General features: G+C 32.3%; 2 protein-coding genes and 1 pseudogene across 3 annotated transcripts; 2 read left to right on the top strand and 1 right to left on the bottom strand.

The window, feature by feature from the left end:
* Positions 1-8341: 8341 nt before the first annotated feature.
* Positions 8342-10286, bottom strand: LOC128392201 (major facilitator superfamily domain-containing protein 4A-like). Of its 2 annotated transcripts, XM_053352184.1 has the most exons (5): positions 9833-10286; positions 9617-9775; positions 9113-9544; positions 8754-9038; positions 8342-8567 (listed from the first exon to the last, which is right to left on the bottom strand). In XM_053352184.1, the coding sequence occupies exons 1-5, from the start codon at positions 10038-10040 to the stop codon at positions 8476-8478; spliced, it is 1176 nt and encodes a 391-aa protein (XP_053208159.1). In that variant the 5' UTR covers positions 10041-10286; the 3' UTR covers positions 8342-8475. The 2 variants fall into 2 exon arrangements, with proteins under 2 accessions (XP_053208159.1, XP_053208158.1); XM_053352183.1 differs by having other exon boundaries at positions 8342-9038.
* Positions 10287-11476: 1190 nt separating this feature from the next.
* LOC128392279 (lysosomal alpha-glucosidase-like) lies at positions 11477-15050 on the top strand (annotated as a pseudogene).
* Positions 15051-15175: 125 nt separating this feature from the next.
* Positions 15176-19020, top strand: LOC128392280 (protein white-like). Its single transcript, XM_053352280.1, has 10 exons — positions 15176-15432; positions 16102-16260; positions 16443-16681; positions 16774-16845; positions 16904-17002; positions 17080-17421; positions 17488-17703; positions 17776-17907; positions 17969-18303; positions 18371-19020. Exons 1-10 carry the CDS (start codon positions 15318-15320, stop codon positions 18735-18737), a joined length of 2076 nt encoding a protein of 691 aa, XP_053208255.1. The 5' UTR covers positions 15176-15317; the 3' UTR covers positions 18738-19020.
* The last annotated feature ends 1072 nt before the right edge of the window (positions 19021-20092 follow it).

Genomic DNA, 20092 nt, shown 5'->3' with positions numbered 1-20092 from the left:
AAGAAAAAAATGGAATAAGAATTGTAAAAAGGCCAAGAGGTGAAAGATACAATGAAAAGTTTATCAATTACTCAGATCATTGCTGTCTTAAAGTTGCTTCAGTTTGGGAGGCAATTACTTACCATGGATTAGGCCCTATTGTTTTCCTTGACTCGAGATTAGATTCTGATACTTATTGTGAAATACTTTCTACCTATGGTTTAAATTTGATCAAAGATCGTTTTGGTTCATCTTTATGTTATTGGATACATGATAATTTCCCTGCTCATAAAACCAGAATAATACCTGAGTTCTTTCAATAGTGAAGGCTCACCTCAAAGTGCTAATTGTGGATTATTAACATCAGCCCCTTACTTTCCGGACTTGAATCAAATAGAAAACGTTTGGGGACTAATAAAAAAGGATTTACTGAATTCAAATGAATTAGCAACAACAACGGAAGAAATGAAAACACCAATTATCAATTGGTGGTCAACTAAACAATTAGACTCAAATTTTTGGCTGAACTTCGGATTAAGTCTGCACGTTTAGAGACCTGAAATTTTGTACACATAGCTCATGTCAAACCACATATTATGTGCGAGTGTTGAATTTGAGAAAGATCTAGTTCCTGAGATACAGGGCTTCAAAGTTGGATTTTGTCCATGGAGCTCTAAGGGCAAAAATCAAGTTTTCTTATATGCATACTAATGCTTTTTACCTCTTGATTTTTGTATGTTATACCTTATGGTATGAAGTATTATAAAGATAAAAATTAAGACTCTAGCTATGACGGGTGAGCACTGCATATATAAGTACTAAATTTGGTTGGACATGAAGTCAGGGTCACACAACAATGTCCATTAGATGTCCAATTGACCTTTTTAAAGATAAATATACAGGCGTTTTTTATCCACTACGGCTATTACACTGAATATCTCCAGAACTAAAAGTCAAATGAATGTCAGACTTGACCAGAGGACTGGAGAGAATTGAAGCGCTCGACCCTACGTTTTTCAAGGTCATTGAGGTTATTTAACGAAGGTAGCATTTAAAGGTCGTTTTAAGGTCGTCGTGTGAAAGAGCAAATCAAATTACACCTCAGATTTTATTTTGAAGTGTCTGTGATGAACGGATTACAAGATAGGCATGTTTCAATCTGAAAACACTTTAAGAGTTGCGTTTATAAGAAAAGTCGGTAACATCTTAGTTTATGGTAGTGGGCGTGATCATTTTCTAATTACCACATTTATCCCTTTCGATTAATTGATTTTACATACGAGTTAGTCTACAATATCTTCTGTTTGTTGTTTTAAACATGGTTGATTTCAGTGATATAAATTTTTCAAAACTAAATTTAGAAAATTTTAATAGTTTAATTACTAGAGAAGATGAAGTTCTACCTGGTTTCGAGTTTTGCAAATACTTTGGATTAATATCTTCTCCTCGACAACATGTATGTGTTAACCCAAAATGTGACGGTGAAATGTTTCTTCAAAAAAGATCTCAACTAAAATTGAAATTTCGATATTTTTGCCATAAATGCAATCAAACAGTTAATTTGGCTCAATACACTTGGTTCAGTAATAGTCACTTATCAATTCTACTTTCTCTTAAATCAATTTACCTATGGACATCGAAATGTACTGTCCTTTTCACTGCAACTGCTCTTGGTTTAAATAGAAATACTGTTGTCAATCAGTTTTCAATGCTGCGAGAATTATGTATCAACAAGTGTACGTTTAACAATAGTAAGATTGGTGGTGAAGGTGAAGAAGTTGAAATTGATGAAACTAAAGTCTTCCATAGGAAAAACCATAAGGGACGATTATTGTTAAGCGAGAAAAAAAAATCTTGGGTCATCGGTGGAATCGAACGGAACTCGAATGCTTGTTTTGCTGAATTAGTTCCTGATCGAGGTTCAGAGACGATAAAAGAATTGGTTCTGAGAAGAGTAGAAAAGAAAACACGTATTCTAACAGATAGATGGAAAGCCTATCTCTGTTTGCGGCAATTGGGTTATACCGTTGATCAAGTTAATCATTCAAAAAATTTTGTGGATCCAAGTGATCGTACCATAAATACACAAGAAATTGAGTGATCATGGAGATCATTGAAAAAGTGTTTACCAAAGAGTAGTAGTGGTGAAAAGAGATCAACATATATCGAAGAGTTTGTTTACAGAAAAACTTATTTCAGCAGAAACATTGGAGAAAATTTCAAACTCTTATTGAAAGATATTGCCGAGTTTTATCCTGGTTGTTTCTTGGATTAAATCAATTAATCGAAAGGGATAAATGTGGTAATTAGAAAATAATCACGCCCACTACCATAAACTAAGATGTTACCGAAAAGTCTGTATCTCCGCTTCCTTTTGACGGAATATCATCAAACCTTAGGTTTGAGTGTAACTTTTTGTGCTCTTTCACACTACGAACTTAAAATGACCTTCGTTAAATGACCTCAATGACCTTGAAAAACTTAGGATCGAGCGCTCCAATTCTGTTTAGTCCTCTGGTCAAGTCTGACATTCATATGACTTTTAGTTCTGGAGATATTCAGTGTAATAGCCGTAGTGGATAAAAAAATGCCCTGTAGTTAATTTAATTTAATTAGTAACCAAATCAATAAGATTATTAATGGAAAGAGTAAACACAATAATATGATTACCTTGATCGTACTTAATTGAATTTCGAAAGTAAATACTCTTTCACTTGTTTTTCGTCTTTTGCTATCAATAATTATACTATTGATAACTAATTCAAAATATTCTTGATTCATTCAACAACAACAGATACATAACAAACATAACCAGCAACAGCAAGTTTTACACATTTCTTAATCGATGACTTATTAATTTAATATTTGAATTAGTTTGATTAATTCAATTAATTCGACTCGATTCAACAATTAGTAGATAGTTAAGTTAAACTTGATTCAGTTCAATGATTGATTAATAATTCAATTACCTTTGATTTAGTTAATTAATTCTGGAAAAATTTGAAGTTAATTAATTCAGGAGATGATTCAAGTTGATTAATTCTAAAGGTGGCTAATTAGTTCTGGAAGTGATTGACTCAATTTGATAAATTCCGAAAGGAGATCTGATTAATTATGAAGGTGACTAATTAATTCTGGAAGTGATTGACTCAATTTGATTTATTCCTAAAGGTGATCTGATTAATTCTGGAAGTGAATGACTTAATCTGACTAATTCTGGATTGAGCTTAGTTAATTCGGTAATCAATTACTTTATTTCTGAGATGGTGGATTTAATCAATTTTGATTTATTTATTTCACTTTATCAATACTTGATTAATTCAGACGGTGAACTCTCTGGGTTTTCACTGTACAATCCATTATTATTAACCTTTCATTCACTCAACACTTGGTTTATTACAACTTGAGAACTTTCGCTATTGAGTTTTGTCAAATAAGATAATGATTAAATTAGTTTATAAACCGTATCTTATTCAATTGATTAGTTTGTTGTTAATAGTTCGAAAAAATAACCGTTTAAGTTTACCTTTTAGATCTGCAAGTGATTTAATATCACCGCCAATATTATTGTAATACATATTGTAACATATACTTATCTTAAATTGCCAAGAAATTTCCAAAATTTGCTTCCAATTATCTAATGGCCATCAAGTTATGGAATAATTTACCTTTTACTGCGATTTTGTTAATTTCCAATTTTTTATTAATTTGTTTGAAATCAAATATTTTCTTATTACTTAATGGATCTTAGGAGAAATATTTATTGTCTTCTTTTATTTAATATCTAAAATCAAAAGGTAGTGCGTAGATTCATGTGATATTTATTTTCAGTTATTTAAATGATTCCACTATTGATTAAAACTCGATTAATTGAGGTCGTTTCATACCTACAATCGATCCTCACAACACCTTACACTATAAGGTAAACTCACTTGTTATCTAACCCACTGATTTGGCTATCACCAATAGTCACAACACTTCAAATATTAGGTGATAGGGTTTAGTTTTAGATCACTCAATAAGTTTGAGTTAATTCTCACAATATTTAACACAATTTGTTATTAATTTGTACGCAAAGGTCACCTTGATGAACAACACCAAATGTAATTAGCCTTTAAAAGAACTTAAAATTATTCACTTTATATCATGTAATTCACTTTATATCATATAATTCACTTTAGATATACTTTAAACATAATAAATCACAATTTAAACTATTAACTCAATCCCCGTAAGGGTGCCAAATGGACGGAAAGTTCATTAATTCAATGAGAATAAACTACTTTTATTCATTTTTCCATGGTTTTAAAATGGCCGAAATCAGACCATTTTATGGTTACAAGAGGGAGAAAAACTTCTCTCTCTATTTTAGCCTCATCATCATCATCAGCAATAATTAGCCAATAGAAGAGACCAGGTACCACGTGAGAGGTGGTACCTGGTTGTGTTACATTCAAAATGGGTACAACTAGTTTGTTGCATCTACTATAAATAGAGATAAGATTGTGATGGGAGGGTGGACTTGATTATACTTGAATCATCATGATTGTTGTTGCTGATTTAATCAACAAAAGTTAGTTATTAATATTAATTTAGTAACAATGGTGAGTGAATGTTGATGTTGATTGTGGTAAACAATCAATCAGTTTGGTTTAGACCTTCAACCAGAGATGGTTTCAATACTTGAAATCAAATCATTATAATTAATAAATAAAGTTTGAACTTAATCAAATTAAGATTTGATTCCCTTTTCAGAATTTCTCTTAATTAGTTATATTCCCGTGGAAGTGAATTAAATTGGAATTCATATTTTGTATCAAATTGGAATTAACTAAATAAGTGAAAATTTTGCTATTCCCTGTTTCTGTGTTTGGACCGCTGAAGCTGAACTCTTTTATTTTATAAATATAATAAAGATAAATACAATAAATACAATAAATAATTATTGATTGCAATATAGAGAAGAACAATGAAGATGAAGTTGAAATGAAGAAGACTAAAAAGTTTAATTTAATCCTAAAAACAGAAAAGCACATTGAAAAAAAGAGTTCAAATACTTGAACTGCAAATTATTATTGGTTTTTCGCTAATGAGAGTCTTACTCATTTGATCTCTTGTTTTATATGCAAACTGAGTAGTTGATTCAAAGTCAATGCGCATGTATCCATCTTTGCTTATTGCAGAATTGGTATGTTTTTTTCTTGCCTGAATAAAAACAAACCTAATAATTCCAAGAAAATTCTAATTGCCTTTTGTCGATTCGGACAAAATTATTGAGTAATTGTTACTTTTCACTTATTTATGTGTGAAAAGGTTAATAAACAGATGTCAACTAATTGGCTTTTTCAGAAGCGTTGATGATTACTAAAACTGAACTCTAATGTTCTCCAAGTATTGATTAAAATGCACATTTTATCATAATATGCAACTGGCACTCTCTTCCACTTAGCACTAATAAATCTTCAACCAACAATCACCAAGAAAATTGATTGCTAGCTCAAACAGATGTGGTGATTTTCTCTCCAATGCGCTTTAGTGTTTTATTTTTTTCTTGAAGGTAATCTCAAAAAGTGCTTATAATCCAACTAATTGGCTTTTCGCAGAAGCAATAAAAAACTATAATCTCAAAGTTTTCAACACCAATTTTTCACCTTATAATAAGTTTTAGTTAAAACTGCTGACCATACATAAAAATTTTTAGAAAAAATTATTGAGGTCGATATTCTCTTTGTTATTGTTTACAAGATTGTTTACAAGATCATACGCAAAGGAATCGTCGACTACTAGAAGATTGGTCCAAACTCCTACGGTTAGAGATCCGGCGGTTCGCAATTAGTGGTACTATTGGGATTTCGTTCCAGGTTTCTTGCGTGCTCTGTAAACTCTTTTATCGAGGTAGGATTTAGTCCATATAACACGGTCTTTATATCTGCTCTAACACCTTCGAATAGGTGACGAATAGTTTCTTTCTCATTTTTATTCAATTTACTACATAATTCCTTAACGTCAATTATAAATTTAGTGACCGGTTCATCTAAACGTTGTTTTCTACTCGATAATTGTTGATTAATACATATTTAATATTCGGAGGGTAAAAAGGTCGATTTGAAATCCGATACGAATTCATCCCAAGTATAATTAGGGTCACTTAGATGTGGACGTATGTCTTGTTGAAACCAAGAAGCAGCAGTATCTTTGAGATACAGACTTACCCTATCGAGCCGTTCCTTATCGTTCCAGCCATATACTTGGGCCATTGAGGTGAACTTGGTGATGAATTTAAGTGCTTCATTGCTGAAAGCACCACTAAACGATGGTATTTTTGGACCACGAGGTGGGGCCAAGGACAAGGGTTTTCTTTCGGCCATGGTGAAATAGGTAAGCGTTTCAAGGTCAGGACTTGAGGTCATAAAGCGAAGATAACACAAGGACAAAGAGAAAAAAAAGAAATTCACGGAACAGGATATAACCAAGTTGTTTTGATCTCAAGGGTGATAAAGTTGACCACTGACTTGAGATCTCGGTGGGACCTCCAAATGTAAAGATGATGAGGATGATGAAATTTGGAATTGATTTATTTTAACTTAGCACAAACGTTAATTTCTTCACAATTTCGATAAAACAAATTACAACTTTTTTTGTTCACTTTGATGAGGATAATCAGACACAACCAATTTCAACTAAGATCGGGACAAAAACCAGACTAACTTTTCTGGTTATTCAACCTTATTTTTATATCAAAATTTTCTCTCTTTCTATTTTCTCTGTCTACAATTTGTGGCACTTTGACTTTTCTTCTCATTATCACCTTGATCTTTATTTGTTTTTCTCGTAACAATTTCTTAATTAAAAACGACTTTGTTTAACGAATTCTTCACATCATCTCAATTATCCCACAAAATAATAGCATTATAAAGTGTATATCACTCATGTACATTACATACATCGTTGATAATAATATTGACTGTGTATAATGTATCTATGATTTTTTCATTGGTTGTATATTGATTTGTACTCAAATGTCTCTTTGTTAATTACAATGAAAACATTTTACTTCAGTTAATCCTTGCACAAACAGCTAATGACCATTTTCGAATCATTGGTTTCAACAAGAGAGAATATTAAGACCGGATGTTGAGGAAAAAAGTTAATACTTCTATGTTATCTTTTGTCTTTTGACAGTTTCTGTAACTCATCAATGACATCTGGTCAGTTAATGTCTTCTGAAGAAACTGACTGTTGTTGAAGAAAAAAGATCATCTTTGAGAAGCTCACTTATAATTTTTTTAAGTTAGAACAAGTTCAACAGTTTTCATCAATCTCAAATTAAACTTAACCTTCTTACTGAATCATCATGAAAATACAAAAAAATAACAGGTAAAGAATCAATACTATTAGTATTATTTCGTTCACTAAATGTTTTACAAATTTATTAATCAATTACTTTTCTTTCCCCAGGTTTGACAATGGAAAAGGTGCTCCTTTGTCCAGAAAGATCAGACAAATAATATCCGTGTTGAAACATAAATCGATTGGAAGCAACATTTTCAACAAATCCGAGATCATCTCCTTGAAACGTGTTCTTTTTCAGTGCTTATTCGTCATCCGGAAGGAAAGTGCACTCAATTATTCAGATGAATTCGATAGTGATCAATAAACCAAGGAATTTCTATTATTCATCTTAATTGTGTTTGTGACAAATGATTTAGTGACAATTAAAATTATTTGTCTAATCAACTATGATTAATGTTTATCATTTTATTCAGTCCTGGTCTGGTGATTTTCGCGCTCTTTTTGTCCCAAACCGGGCAGTTTTATTACTACTGACTAACTAATTAAGCGAACACCTAAATCAACATTAGATAATTTTCTCGATAACCTTTTAAGTTTCGGATCATTACAATATAAAGTGTCTTTACTACTATTTTGATTTATAATGAAAATGGCAAAAATAACAGATAAAGTATTACTACTATTAGTATTATTCTGCTCACTTAAATGTTATACAAATTTAATAATCAGTTACTTTTCTTTGAGAATAGAAAAGGTGTTCCCTTTTCCAGAAAGATTCGACTAATTATATCAGTGTTGAGAAACAAATCAAGTAGCAAATCAGCCAGTAGTTTATTACTACTAACCATTAACGCTCATCTTACTTATAATTGGAGTGGACGGGCATCTCATTAAGTTTCCAGTAAGTTTTTGAAATAACTCTGTGGTCTTTAGGTGTGTAGATTTCAAACGTGAGTAGCATAAGGACTTGAAAGAGAGTTTAAAAATTTAAAAATCTCAGTGTTAATTTGATAGAATAGTCAGGGTGCGAGTGTGATATTTATTTGCGTGATAAAATTGAGAATATACTAGAAAAATCTCCTTCAAAATCCGAGACTCAATTCTCTCAATTGTTCATACGAAGTTTTATTCAAAACGAACAGTACAAAATTTTATTTCAAAAGTAAATAGTTGGAAACAAACAGAAAAAATACAATTATGAGATTAGAATCTATCATGACTTTCGACAAATGTTCCCAATGTATCTTGTGTGGCCGTTTGATGAATCGAAGCTCTCAAAGCATTTTTACAATAAACTAAGAATACAAAGAATAGGAGTATGAAGCATAAGCCCAGAGCACCGATATAATATAAAAATACTATCATATTGTTGGACATTAGAGTCGCAACTATGGCTGGATGAGCAGATTCACCGATCAAACCAACGAATAATATGAATGAGGTCATCCTAGAGGTCACATTGACATACTTGTTCAACATACCATAAGATGAAGCAAATATCGGTGATATACCGACACCAATAAGAGTGAATCCGATCCACATGCAAGTTTCATCATAAAGAGCCCAAGGAACAGTGACAAATATACCACAAAGGGAAATAATTAAGGCGATAATTTGTAGTTTAGCTTCTCCAATGATGAAAGTCAAAGGTATATAAATCAGTCGAGTGAATGAGAAACAAGACCAGAAAACGGTTGCGACCAAAACACTGAGCTTTTTGTCCATATGAAGATCAGATCTAACCGAAAACGGAGTAACCAAAGAGCCTAATAAACATTAAAATATCAATGATTAATAAAATTGTCAAATCAATACAAATAAATTGTATATGGTAATTTACCAATTATTCCTTCGAGACTGATAACTGCATGGTTGATTCCAGCGACCATCAAAACGGCCACGTAGGTTTTAAGTTTACTTGGACTTCGAGCTTCGATTTGGTCTTTTGGTTGTTGGTTCGATTGATCTGGTGAACTTAAAGTCTTACGATCTTTAAAAATATAAATGATCATCAACGGAATCGACGTGAGTATTGGAATCGATGCAATACTCAAGAAAGCATATTTAACAATCACATCTTCACTTGAGTAGCTACTATTAATAAATTCAAAATCAATATCAATTTCACTTTCTATTAGATCTTCATTGGGTAACAAAAAGATTCTTGTTATCACTGGTGTTGTCAGTGCACCGATACCTCCCGACATATGAAGCATTTGTAAAAAGTTAGCACATTTATCTTTCCATATCTGAGTTAACCAAAGGTTACACACTAAACATCGTAAATATATGTAATCAAAGATTAGATTTTAATCAGTACAGTTAATCGTTATCAAAGACTTACAAACGTCAGCAACTCCAAGACTTGTTCCAACAATGAAAAAACATGTCGCCATAAATTCAAACTTCACCAAAATGGGCCCAAGTCCGAGAAATACTCCAGTTATTAGATTGGACATCGATAATATGAACGATGCTTCGAACTTTTCATTCAAGACACTGGCTGGAAATGGATACAATTAGAATTTACATGTAATTTAGTCAATGAATACAAGCTTACCGATAAGTGTACCAACGATTTGACCACAAGACTTTAAGGTTACAAGTTGAGAGATTTTGGTAAACTTCACATCAGCGAGAATTTGTAAATCAAGTAGACTAGACCCTAAAAGGGCCATCGTACATCCGGTGGTGAAAAATGTTGTGTAAGTAAGAAACGATTTGAACAAATTAAGATAATTGTTGACTAGAATCTTTGAAATTTTCATTTTGTCTCTGAACCTATGGGAAGGTGAAGATAAATTGAATTTGATTCGATATAAAAACGCTAATAAATATTAACTATTTCACGGAAATAGCTAAGACTATCGCAAGCCAACAGTAAGTTACTTAAAACAATTAACTACACAGTTAATCAAATTTACTAAAAATCAACTTAAATGAAATCATTGTTGATCGTTCAAGACAAATTCAATAGATGAGAAAATTTTTGGGTGAAAATTAAATTTAGATGCTGATTGTACCGAATGTGATATCGGTCTAAAAGTTAATTAACTAATCGTTCAAATGCTAAAAATTTATATTAACGCTCATTTGCAATTTAAATTAGTCAATTAATTAATTCTCAATAGATGAATAAATAAATTGGTTAAAGTTGTCAACAAAAAAGGTTAAATAAAAATCAATCGACGATTTATTAGTAATCATCTGGTTCTAGAAGCGTCATCATAAGTTTTACTTGTGGATTTGTGATCAACAATCAACAGGTTTTATAAACAATTAAAGTATTTACTCAAATAATGATTATTAACTGTATACTGAGAGGTGACTATGATTATCATGATCAAGGTTAATCTTCAGATTAAATTGATTGAGTTGATTGTTTTTCAAAGTCCCATGAAACCTTTAGATCTCTGAACTTTCAATATAATGATACATGTAATTAGAAAACAAATTACACAGAAAATGTCAATAGCTTCAGGAACTTGATGTCAAGAAAAGTTCAATTCCTCTGGTTCCCCCCATGTAACAACATCAGCCATTTAGTTGTAATGATTCACCCCCTTTGATAACAATTAAATTGATTGATTGTCACTCTGGAGGCCCAGTTGTTTTAATTGTTCAGAGTGACTGGAAACGTGAATGATATTGACGACACACTAATTAGATTGAGTCCAATTCAGTTAAAGATTTTCATTAAACATTGATATTAATAAGTTTTTGTCAACATGAAGATCTAGAGACTAAATATAAAACCATTTAAGAGACAGGAAATTGATTTAATCAATTCATCGACTATTGTTTTGATTAGTTAAAATATTACTATTGATTGTCAGGATCTCTAAGTAATCAACTAAATAGCTCGTTGATTCAGCGGTAACTTCATATTTTCATTGCAATTTTACTTGATTAACAATTTACACGGTTTATTTGTTGATCGATCAGTTCAAATATCGTTTAATTAACGAGTCACAATTAATAACTCATAAGTAAAAGGATCTTCATGAAAAATCTCATAATATAATTCTGTTTGATTGAATCTCTTTCTTATAACAATTGAAATGAAACAAATATTTACACACCTTTCGATTATTACCTTGATTTGATTGGTAAATATGAAATAATATTGGATATTTTGTTATTCAATTTATGGAACAGTTTATTAACAGAAACTAATCATTTGCTAATGCAACAATTAATACGATAAATTTACTAATAACTTGGCTAAATTCAGTTGTCTTTAAATTGTTCTTTTTATTGTTTATCATTAGTTTTCGTTGTTGTGAAGTTAATGGAATCGACAAATGAAGAGAGACTCAGTCGATCACCAAATGATTTCGAGGAGAGAATTCGTTTCGGAAGATTAAAAATTTACCTGTACCCAGATCAAAACTCTGAACCACCTTCTAATTATGTTCTTGCTTTTCGTCAGTTGATCATCTTTTTCCCATTGTGTATAATCACCTTGCTTGTAATCAGTTTCTGTTTACATGATAATTTGGTCAAAGTACCAATCGATAGATTCGCAGGTCAATCCTTCATCGATTGGGAGAATCGTCATCTTATTATCGGATTAAATTTGAATGATCGCATCGGAAAATCTTGGCTCAAAAAAAGTGATTCTAAATGCTCCTTTTCAGGAGAAATTAAAGTTAATTGTGACCTTGATGGTCTTTCAACGAAAGATGAATGTGAAAAAAAGGATTGTTGCTTTATCAATGCAACTAAAGGTAATCGAAACTTAAATTGTCGTTCTTTCAATCTATGGACTCCATTGAGTTTAATGATTTGAATTTTGTATCAATTTCAATTTTCTAGAATTCGGGGTCATGGACATGGGTGGTTACGAAAGTACGTCTCGTTGTTTTTACTCAAACGATTTTGCAAGATATCGAGTTCTAGATGTTATTCTTGGGGATAATAACGCAACGATCAAAATGTATGGCAAATATCGGTCTCAGAATCATGAGGCAAAAATCACGAATATAGATGTTCAAATAATCGGACTGGATGATGATCGTCTTCGTATTAGAGTTTTAGATGGAGACCAAGACCGTTTTCAAGTTCCAATGCCTTTTCTGAATGAGTCGAAATCAGAACTTATCGAGTCACCTCTTTACAGCATCAAAGTAAATGAACATGGGATGTTAACAATCGGTCGAAAATCAACTGGTACCGATATTTTTATCGCTGATCTGATGAGAATGATTTATACTGAACAGTTGATCGAGTTGAAAGTGAAAGTTCCATCGAATGTGCTTTATGGTCTTGGTGAACATAAAGATACCTTTAGAAAAGAGATCAAAGGTTAGAGAAGATACACTTTCTTTTCTCGTGATAATATACCCAAAGAGAATTTCAGTCTCTCTGGGACATTTCCCTTTTATTTGATGACCGAAAATGACCAAAAAATGAATACCCATGGAGTTTTTTTACTAAACAGTAATGCGATCGATATTCTAACTCAACCGACTCCAGAACTTATATGGAGAACCATTGGCGGTATTCTCGACTTTTTCATCTTCTTAGGACCAACGGCTTCTGATGTAGCTCGGCAGTACATTAATCTGATAGGTCGACCAGTACTTCAACCTTACTGGTCTTTTGGATTCCATATAAGTCGAAATGGTTACGAAAGTCTTGGTAAAACTAAAAGGACACTGGAAAGAAATCTAAACCTTGGTATTCCAATTGAATGTCAATGGAATGACCTTGATTATATGAACAGTTACAGCCAATTTACAGTTGATTCAATCCACTACCAGGATCTGAAAAAATTCGTGGATGAACTTCATTCGAAAAATATGTACTATTCGATTGTTATTGTAAGATACCTCATATTTGGTCTATCATATCGTAAAAGTTTCGTCTGATTTCATTTAGAATCCCGGAGTTCAAGTACCTTCTTTACCTGGAACTTATCCTCCGTATGAAGACGGAATTGAATCTGGTGTATTCATAAGAGCGTCGAATGATGAAATTTTTATTGGAAGATCATTAAATCTGCATTCTTATGCCTATGTAGATGTTACTGATCCTAAGACGATCAATTATACGAGGAAATATCTTCAAGCTTTAAGAGATAAAATTCCGTTTGATGGATTACAGTTAAACGAAATAGTTAATTATGCGAGAGGGAAAGAAAAGATTTGTCTTGATTCCGATTATCGAGAATATCGTCATGAAGTGAGTGATATGTTCATGAGAACAATTTGTATGACTGCTAAACTGAATTTGGGTTCGTATTATAATGTTCATAATCTTTATGGTTTATATGAAAACTTCGTTACTTATTCGTAAGTGCCAAAGTTAATAAATTGATCGATAGATTGATACAATTTTCTTTATGAGTTACAGTACAACTTGTGAAATATTGAAGGTTCGACCTTTCATATTATCAAGGTCATCTTATCCATCACAAGGTCACTTTGGCTCTCATTGGTCGGGTAATATACAGTCTTCATGGGATCACATGAAATACTCGATATCAAGTTAGTAATAATTGATCAACTTAATCATTCTCAATACTCTCTCTAATTACCAGATGATATTCAATTTTGTCATTTAGACTTATTAGAATTCAATATTTATGGTATCCCGATGATTGGTAGTGATATTTGTGGTCATAATGGTGCCACAATAGCTGAACTTTGCATGAGATGGTCAGCATTAGGTAAATTGATCGGCTATTATTGATTGAAATTTCTCAATGCTTTGTTGTTATTTTATTTATTTCTTACCTTTCAGGCGCCTTTTATCCGTTTTCTCGTAACAATAATGCTAGAAATACACCGGAACAAGATCCAGCCATTAAGGGAGAAAGGGTCGTCGCTGCAGCTAAATACGCACTCGATGCTCGATATAAACTGTTACCTTATCTTTATGGCTTATTTTTCAAAGCTCATTCCAATGCTGAGACAGTTGTACGTCCATTGTTTTTCGAGTTCCCTCTTGATTCAAACACTTACTCTATTGAAACTGCTTTTCTTTGGGGATCATGGTTATATATTGTTCCTATTCTTGAACCAAGTACCAATCAAGTAACTGCTTATTTCCCCGCTGGAAGTTGGTACAATTTTGCCGATTCTAAACTTGCCTTTAACAGTAGCGGTCAAAGTGAAACCTTGACCATTGATGACGATAAGATTGGTCTTTTTGTAAGGGTGGAGGTATAATACCAACATACAAATCGTCAGCAAAGACAACTCATGATCTACGAAAACAAAAATATTATCTAAACGCTTATCTTGACAATTCTGGTAATGCTGTTGGTGAAATTTATCATGACGATGGTAAATCATTAGACAGTGTCACTTCTGGTAATTATATTCACCTTAATTGTTCAGCAAATAGAGTAAGTTCACTGGTGATAATTACAATTAAAACTGTTGATTGATTGTTTCTAATTTTCTCGATTAGTCTCAATTGGTTTGTAGTTGCCAAAATTTTTCCGAATTCGATGACTTTGGCATTGAAGGTGTTACAATTTTTGGACTTACGAACCAGCCCAAGAATATTACCCTTGACGGAAGATCAATTTTAGCCCATAAGTTTAATCTAGAAAACTTTTCACTAGAAATCGAGTTACCGGATGGTTCTAACAACCGGCAATCATTTAGAATCGACTTCTATTACTAATATTAATTCATTAAATTGTTCGGAATCACAAGAAACGTCTGAATAATTGAATATCTTATTCTTGCTGTTATAAGTTGTCAACAACAATAATCAATTTCTCAATCAATGATTAAAAGTAACCATGGTTAGATAACCATAACCTCAAGTGTTTTGTTAAATCAATCTTAATGAAATGAAAGTTGATTACAAAGTATCGTTGATATTTCGTTCATTAATTGGTGAATTAAATGTTTCAAACTATTAATATAATAATAGTAAAAGATTGGTTAATGTTGATTACCAACAATTAACGAAAGTTCAACACAAGTTTTAATTACAAAGTGATTTTCAACATCTTCCACCTTCCAAGTAATCAACTAACTTTAAAATCATCCATTCCTCCATTCAATTAACCAGAACAATTAAAAATGTCTAACAATGATGTCGCAATAATACCAGTAGAGGTGACGGAGGCCAATATACCAAATCGTTACTTCGTTAATCAAACTTTTATGGACGACGAGATAAGACCAGAAACTAACGGTAATTAATCGTTTAAAATTTATTGATTATTCATTCATGTCCATCACAATTAAAGATATTAGTATGATGAAGTTTAGAAAATTTGATTTAATTTATTCATGAGAAATGATTGAATGTTCAATTGCTTTTTTCAACAAGTTCACTTAAATTGTTCATCACTCAAGTGAGAAATCAATAGAGATTGAAGAAAAAACCATTAATGATAAGATAAAAATAGATTAATCTTGATAATCATCCACATTTCCTTGGAAAATTAATCAACTAATCATTTAATCATCTTGAACAGTTGAATGAAGGCCAATTGAATTTCGCGCTATTTTCCGTCAGCTGATTAACCAGTTTTTTTGTTTGTAAACTTTGGGTCAACAAGATACAAATGTAATTTATTATTTGGTTCAATTGAATTCAAGTTGATTGCTTCAAACTGACCTCTACATTTGATTAGTTTAGTGTTTCGAGTTTTGTTTTTACTTCAATCAAATTGTGAACAATCAATTGTGTTTTCGTATTGAGAAATCGTGATTTTGTTAATTGTTACGTAACCGTGTTGACTTTTCATTTGTTTGAGAGGTTTTTTTTTCCTATGTGACATTTGATAATCGACAATTGTTTTTACTCTCGTTTTCTAATTTTGGACGCAAATGATGGACACTTTGTTACCGATTTCAGTTGACCAAGATGGTCAGTTAACTGATAAAACTTTGGATCGTCGTTGTAGCTTTCAAACGGTCGGTATCGAATGGCAAGACTTGAGTGTCTCATCTCGACCGGTTAAACCTTTGTTTCGAGCTGCATCCACAACTGAGCCCATTCAAATTATCAACAATGGTTAGTAATTTAACTTGATCGAATTGACTTTTTTTTGTGTGGTTTATTCAGGTCGATTTTGTTTATCGAACTTTAATTTGTATTCAGTTACCTGAGGTTCTTTCTGTTTGTTATTTTTCGTTTTCATTTCCTTTAACTGTTTTTGTTAATTTTCATTTATTTTCCTTGTGTAAATTTCACAGTCTCCGGTAAAATTGCCAGTGGCCATTTACTTGCCATCATGGGAGCATCAGGAGCTGGTAAAACGACATTTCTTAATGTTCTAACTGGACGGAACCTTAGGAATCTCGATGTTCGCGGTAATGTTTATCTCAATGGTCAACTTGCCACCGCTGATATGACAGCCGCATGTTCAGCTTATGTACAACAAGATGATATGTTCATCGGTGTATTAACTGTTCGGGAGCATCTTTTATTCCAGGTGAATTTTTATTGGACTGAGAATCAATTAGACAACCATTAGACCTGTTCAACAATTAACTTGATTTTTTTTTCATTAACTTTAACTTTTAGGCTAATCTTCGGACTTCGGCTAGTTTTACATCAGCAGAGATTCGCGAAAAAGTGGACCATGTCATATTCGAGGTAATTTGACATTTCAATGTCTAAAAATCACCAATAACTTTAATTTACTTTTTATCAGTTGGGATTGAGAAAGATTGAAAATAGTCGCATTGGTACACCAGGAATGGACAAGTCGATTTCTGGAGGAGAGATGAAGCGACTTGCTTTCGCTTCTGAGGTATATTCAATGTCTTCTTGAGTGTTAAATGATTGATTGATTGAATGTCCAACTTTATGTTTACCATTTAAAATTAGGTTTTAACTGACCCGTCGATACTTTTCTGCGATGAACCAACCTCAGGACTCGACTCTTTTATGGCTCAAAGTGTCGTTAGTGTCCTTAAGTCTATGGCGGCCACCAAAAGGACTGTTCTTGCTACTATTCATCAACCTTCATCCGAAGTGTTTGAAATGTTTGATGAAATTTTACTCCTCTCTCAAGGTCGAGTCGCTTTCATGGGCAACTCTTCCGATGCTCTCGAGTTTTTCTCCGGGATTGGACTTCATTGTAAACCGAATTACAATCCAGCCGATTTTTATATTCAACAATTAGCCATCGTTCCAGGTAGAGAAGATGAGTGTAAACAAAAGGTTAAAGTAAGTTATGAATATAATAGAATCGGCTGATTAGAGTAATTAATTTTTCTTTCTCTTAAATCTTAGGAAATTTGTCAAAAGTTTTCTGAATCAAAATTCGCCGCCAATATGAACAACAGAGCAAATTTATCGGAAACCGAAATTCATAGTGAATATAAGTCGAAGATCAGCTCTTTCTATAAGCGAGGATACTTAACTCAGATCAAATGGGTTCTATGGAGATCATGGTTGATCAATACAAGAGAACCACTTTTAAGTACCATTAGAATAGCTCAGACATTCGTAAGTGAACATTTGACTCGAATAATTAAACAGAATATCAAACAACTAATTTTCGCTCTTTCTACTTTAAAGTTTTTCGCTTTTCTATTAGGATTCATTTATTTTGGACAAGAATATAATCAAGAATCAATCATGAACATCGACGGTGCTCTATTTATTTTACTCGCTAACATAACATTTACCAATGCATTCGCCGTAATCAATGTTGGTACTTTTCAAGTTGACTTTCTTTCTCTTGTTCTAATAAATATTGTTTTCATTTCAGACCTTTTGTTTAGAACTCCCGGTTTTCATTCGAGATTATGGTAATGGACTTTACTCGGTGGCCGTTTATTTCATCTCAAAGACTCTCGCTGAATTACCTTATTTCATTGTGTTACCTTTCTCATTTGCGGCGATAACTTATTGGATGATTGGACTTTACAAAGATGTCGAAGTGTTTTTACTCACGGCGTTCGTATTAACATTGATCGCTAATGTGGCCTCGGGTTTTGGTTATTTCATCTCGTGTATAAGTAAAAATGTCACCATGGGCCTTTCAATAGCTCCACCCTTTATGATTCCTCTCATGCTCTTTGGTGGCCTATTTTTGAATAACAAGTATGTTCTATTGTCGATTTGTATCTTCGTTGTCATTTGAATTCATATTTTTTTTCTTGCTTCTCAGATCGATTCCTGTCTATTTAGATTGGATTAAATATATCAGTTGGTTTTATTATGGAAATGAGATTTTGGTTGTTAACCAATGGCGAAAAGTGACCAATATTACCTGTGATGTACCCGAATCATTGAACGATATAAGCTCCATGATGAGTGCAATGGAAATGTTCAACTCCAACGATTCAGCTATAAATCTACATGATATTATCCCTCCAGGATTAGGTTGTGTTCTAGATGGTGAAGGTGTTATTAGAAGATTGAATTTCGACGAAAACAATGTAGTCCGTAATTTCATCGCTTTAGGCGTTTTACTTGTCGCTTTTAGATTATTAGCTTTTATCTGTCTTAGTATTAGAGCTCGAATATTACGATAGAACTGTCAATAATTTATCGATCATACTCACCCTTTTACTCCATTTGATTTGTATAATAATCGACTTAAAATTCTCGTCAAATATTTTAGTCATTCTTAATTGTGTAACTTTTTTTTATTATTTGGATGATATTTGAATAGAATCCTGTCAAATATGTTATGGTTAAAATTTTCTTATTCGAGAAAAGAAAAACTTGAATCAATTGTTACTCTGAATTTAATTAAAATTAAAGTAAGGTCACAAATGATAAAACTATAAAAAGAATTTTATTTAAAATGAAAAATCGAACATGAAATCTAACCAAAAAATATTTTCGACTCTTCAAATAATTAACAATAAAACACTAATTATCATTAACCGGAATTTCGATCCCAGTCAGAATGGATATCTCTGTTTAGTACATGCAAACATTTGAAATTAGGTTTAAACGGGTTTCACTACATAAAGCATGAACCAGTATGAGCTAATGCACCATACAGAATATGCTCAAGGTCATTTCAAGACCATTCTCTAATTTTTCCCCTCATTCTCATTTTTTCTTTCTCTTTTCTTTCTCTTTTCTTTCAGCTTAATCTTTTTTTCTTACTTTCTTCCATTGTCATCATTATGGATGGTGTTTGGAGCCAGGCTGGAAGGGGAGGTATGCTGAAGCTTTTTGCAAAAACGGAGGGTACTCAATTTGAAAATATTTTATAATAATTCTCACTCTAATGGAAGATAAATCCAAAAGAAAATCTGAAATAAACTGCTTAGTTTTATCACTGTTTAAATTATAACACTCGAAGTCCTTTGAGAAACATACTGAATTTATCTCTTGATGAGTTGGTGAAAAGAATGATTTCTGATAAATTCTATTACAAACAAAATGCGATTATTGTACTCTAAATTTATTGATTTAATAAATGATTTCTGACCAATGCTGTGAACAAAATGAGATTATTTTTTAAATGAGCTGATTAAATAAACAATTTCTGAAAAATTATGCAGACCCCTCCAATTGTTAAAAGCTATGAAAACAACATACACACAAAGCTGCATTTTATCTTTCACCATGTTGAACATATACAGCCACAATGTTCTTGGCAACACCAATTTGTGTCAAACCTCTGCAAGTTACTTGAATAGTAGAAAAAAGCACTTTATTTGTGGATTTCAAGAAGTTAATTCACCTTTCGTAGAAATGTGCTTGAAAACTTTGGAGCTCACCAATCAAATATTGGAACTCGTTCTTTCGATCTCCAGAGGACCCAATGGTTCGGTTCAAGTCGCACTTTAACGGCCCACAATATAAAAAGACTAATTTCATCAACATTCTTTGTCACCACAAATATTAGACATTGGCGCTGACACAATCT

This window comes from Panonychus citri, unplaced genomic scaffold (genome assembly GCF_014898815.1).
Source record: "Panonychus citri isolate SS breed McGregor unplaced genomic scaffold, ASM1489881v1 Contig00136, whole genome shotgun sequence".
In the NCBI taxonomy this organism is placed as follows: domain Eukaryota; kingdom Metazoa; phylum Arthropoda; class Arachnida; order Trombidiformes; family Tetranychidae; genus Panonychus; species Panonychus citri.
This window is presented reverse-complemented; position numbering and strand designations above follow the sequence as displayed.

Coding starts and splice junctions, on each gene's coding strand:
- LOC128392201 (XM_053352183.1), bottom strand. CDS start 10,040: ATGAAAATTTCAAAGATTCTAGTCAACAATTATCTTAATTTGTTCAAA. Junction 9,776..9,832: donor AATCGTTGGTACACTTATCG/GTAAGCTTGTAT, acceptor ATCCATTTCCAG/CCAGTGTCTTGAATGAAAAG. Junction 9,039..9,112: donor CAGTCTCGAAGGAATAATTG/GTAAATTACCAT, acceptor AATGTTTATTAG/GCTCTTTGGTTACTCCGTTT.
- LOC128392280 (XM_053352280.1), top strand. CDS start 15,318: ATGTCTAACAATGATGTCGCAATAATACCAGTAGAGGTGACGGAGGCC. Junction 15,433..16,101: donor GATAAGACCAGAAACTAACG/GTAATTAATCGT, acceptor TACCGATTTCAG/TTGACCAAGATGGTCAGTTA. Junction 18,304..18,370: donor GGCCTATTTTTGAATAACAA/GTATGTTCTATT, acceptor CTTGCTTCTCAG/ATCGATTCCTGTCTATTTAG.